The sequence below is a fragment of the Zingiber officinale genome, chromosome 6B, assembly GCF_018446385.1.
Source record: "Zingiber officinale cultivar Zhangliang chromosome 6B, Zo_v1.1, whole genome shotgun sequence".
NCBI classification, from domain to species: Eukaryota; Viridiplantae; Streptophyta; class Magnoliopsida; order Zingiberales; family Zingiberaceae; genus Zingiber; species Zingiber officinale.
In genome coordinates this window covers 82,321,145-82,324,773 of record NC_055996.1, presented here as the reverse complement: position 1 = coordinate 82,324,773, position 3,629 = coordinate 82,321,145, and the positions used below count along the sequence as shown (strand labels likewise).

General features: G+C 48.7%; 1 protein-coding gene across 2 annotated transcripts; it reads left to right on the top strand.

Annotated features, from left to right (window-relative positions):
- The first annotated feature begins 636 nt into the window (after window positions 1-636).
- Window positions 637-2,962, top strand: LOC121992866 (beta-amylase 1, chloroplastic-like). 2 transcript variants are annotated; one of them, XM_042547473.1, is made up of 4 exons: window positions 637-1,333; window positions 1,536-1,746; window positions 1,815-1,925; window positions 2,004-2,962. In XM_042547473.1, the coding sequence occupies exons 1-4, from the start codon at window positions 726-728 to the stop codon at window positions 2,523-2,525; spliced, it is 1,452 nt and encodes a 483-aa protein (XP_042403407.1). In that variant the 5' UTR covers window positions 637-725; the 3' UTR covers window positions 2,526-2,962. The 2 variants fall into 2 exon arrangements, with proteins under 2 accessions (XP_042403407.1, XP_042403406.1); XM_042547472.1 differs by having other exon boundaries at window positions 1,990-2,962.
- Window positions 2,963-3,629: the final 667 nt, after the last annotated feature.

The following is a 3,629-nucleotide window of genomic DNA, read 5'->3' as shown; positions in this document are numbered from 1 at the left end:
CCTTCAATCAACCTCGGTAACCTCCTCTCACTCGGACAACATGGTTAAACTTTTGAATCATGCTATTGATCGTTTTAAATTTTAACCTCTACCATGATCATTAATGGACTCCTCTTTATCATAGTATCATATCTCATAACCCAACTAAACTGCACCGAATTGGATTTAATGCCATCGATTCGATAGGGCACATGATTACGTTTTCCAATATTCTATCCCCACGTGGCTGCATTCGATTTCTTTTCTAGTGACTTCCGTCCTCATTCCTGAAGACAAATTCACGTAGGTGACGTGGAGTCTGACTGACTCACGTGATCCGGCACGGGGCGAGGGCCACCAACGGCCACGTGTCTGCAAAACGCGTGAATTCGTGCATGCAGTACCCGGTAGGCGATGCGGTGTAGGACGCGCCCGTCATGCTCAAACTCCTGGATCCTCGCGGCACGGATCTCATGCTAGCCATACACGTGGAGATGAGGAATTTTAGGGATCGCTTAACGCTCTCATCTCCAGACGTTCATGATCCATCCGGCGGTCAGCTATAGCAAGTGCTCCCAGTCGTTGCTTCTTCAGCTGCCCTCCGCGCGACACGTCGGCTAATGGGTCTGGCTCTCTCCGCCTATAAAATTCCACCGGCCTCAATCGGATCTCCCTTCACGGCGAGTAGATAGAAATCGACAAAAAAAAAAAAAAAAAAAAAAAAGGAGGGAGAAGATTAGAAATATATGGCGCTCAATTTGGCCACCCAGGTCGGGCCTCTGTGCGGGACGCCGGTGGTGGTAGACACTGGATCGGTGGCCAGGGTGGATCAGCAATCAGGGCCGATGGCGGCGTGGAAGCAGCAGCCAGCAGGGGAGCAGAACTTGCGCTGCCGGATCCAGAAGAGTGCGGAGCAGGAGGAGATCGATGTGACACTGCCGATGAGCCCGGGGCGACCGCCCTTGCTGATGGGTGCGCAGCCCGATTTGTTAGTGGCGGACAAGGAAGCGGTGAAGTTGGAGGAGGCGGCGGTCGTGATGGAGCACCTTGGCGGAGGCGGTGGGTCGGTCAAGGGGGTGCCGGTGTTCGTGATGATGCCGCTCGACACGGTGAAGCCGGGCGGACGGTTGAACCGGAGGAAGGCGATAAACGCGAGTCTGATGGCGCTGAAGAACGCGGGGGTCGAGGGGGTGATGATCGACGTGTGGTGGGGATTGGTGGAGAAGGATCGGCCGGGGGAGTACGATTGGCGCGGCTACGATGAGCTCCTGGACACGGCTCGACGCATCGGCCTCAAGGTCCAGGCTGTCATGTCCTTCCACCAATGCGGGGGCAATGTCGGCGACACCGTCATGTGCGTCGTAATCCCCTTCCTTTTCTCTTTTAGAATAGCTTTTTGAGCCCTTTTATTATATTTTTCCTGTTTCCTTTTAACTTCCAATCGCATTATCCCGTCAAAATTGTTCGATTTCCTCCTGCCGGCATTTCTTACCCGCATCCTCACTGGATCTCGGAAACAAGCAGGAATCATCTTGACGATTTGCATTTGGACACAGGATCTCTCTGCCGCAATGGGTTCTGGAGGAGATGGACAAGGACCCAGACCTGGCCTACACGGACCAATGGGGCTGCCGTAACTACGAGTACGTCTCCCTCGGCTGCGACATGGTGCCCGTCCTCAAGGACCGCACTCCGATCCAATGTTACGCCGACTTCATGCGCGCCTTCCGCGACCACTTCGCCCCCCTGCTCGGCACCACCATCGTCGTAAGTCTCACTGATTCGAAGATAGATGCATTATTTATTCAATTCGACTAATATGCTGATATTGTCAGGAGATTCAAGTGGGAATGGGTCCTGCCGGCGAGCTGAGGTACCCTTCCTATCCCGAATTGAACGGAACCTGGAAGTTCCCCGGAATCGGTGCATTCCAATGCTACGATAAGGTATATATTTTGAGCTTTTGCCGAACTAGCGTTGATTGGTTCTAAAAATTAAAGCCATTTGCAATACATGTTGAGTAGCCTGAAAGCGGCGGCGGAGAAGGCAGGGAAGATGGAGTGGGGCAATGGTGGCCCGACGGACGCGGGAGCCTACAACGACTGGCCGGAGGACACGTCCTTCTTCCGGCACGACGGGGGGTGGAACGGCCCCTATGGAGAGTTCTTCCTCTCCTGGTACTCTCAGATGCTCCTCGATCACGGCGAGCGCATCCTCTCCTCGGCTACCTCCGTCTTCGATTCCGCCCAAGTCAAGATCTCAGTCAAGGTCGCCGGCATTCACTGGCACTACGGCACCAGCTCCCACGCGTCCGAGCTCACCGCCGGATACTACAACACCCGTTACCGCGACGGTTACCTTCCGATCGCACGCATGCTCGGCCGGCACGGGGCTGTGTTCAACTTCACCTGCGTGGAGATGCGCGACGGCGAACAGCCGGGCGAGGCGGCGTGCAAGCCGGAGGAACTGGTGAGGCAGGTAGCGGCGGCGGCGCGCGATGCCAGGGTGGAGCTGGCGGGAGAGAACGCGCTGTCGAGGTACGATGAAGCGGCGCTTGAGCAGATTCTGAACACCGCGGCAAGGGGAGCGGAGGAGAAGATGGCGGCCTTCACGTACCTGCGGATGGGGCCAGATCTATTCCAGCCGGACAATTGGCGGAGATTCGTGGCGTTCGTGAAGAACATGACTGAGGGGAGGGGGGAGCAATGCCGGGAGCTGCTGGAGAGGGAAGCAGATCGGTCAGTGTACGCCACCGTGCCTAAGGTGCAGTCGAGTAATTGACTACTCGAGTGACCGTCGGATGGAGTCGTGAAAGGAAAAGGGGTTTTTATTTAATCCACTCCTTTTTGTGGATGTTATTAGTTATAGGGAGGAGTAGCAGCTAGAAGCCTAGAACTGTAAGTGGAAAGTTATTTCTGAGCCGCATCACACAGTAATAACTAAAAAGGAATAAAACCGTAATTTTAATATTCAAATTTTATAATCCTCATAAATTGTCCGTCTTCATATTTCTCTTAAATCTTAAAATAGGAGTGCGTTGTAATTCAATCCTTCACAGCATATTCTATTCAAAATATAAAATTTAAGATAAAAAAAGTGTTTTATTTAAATTTAAATATTTATTTTTCATGGTATAAAAAATTTAGAAGGTTATATTTATTTATTTATTATTATTTTTTTTTCATCTATAATTTAGTATGTTATTCCATTTGAATTTAAGTTAGTTTTGATGTAAATTTGCATGATGGGTAACATATTTACAAATCATAATGAATTTTCTATTGTTATTCCAAAAAACATAATATACTAGGGTATTTACAACAGAATAAAGTATAAAATTTGATATATTAATTCTTCATATGTTTCATATGCTGAAGGACTTATAATTATTGTTTCATAAAGTATTCGTGTTCCACTTTATCCAATCTACTTAATATCTATCAACATAATATTTTCATTTTTATTCTATAATCTTTTCATTTTTATTCTTTCTATGTCTGATCAAACGGTTTTTCTACTTCATCCTTTCTTTTTCAATTTTTGTTATCAGCTTAATTTTCTCTTTTTCAATTTCTACCAACACATCTGAAATGGCAAATAAGATAGGATTTTTGAAGTTGTATTCGAAGTCAAGAAAATCGACTAATATG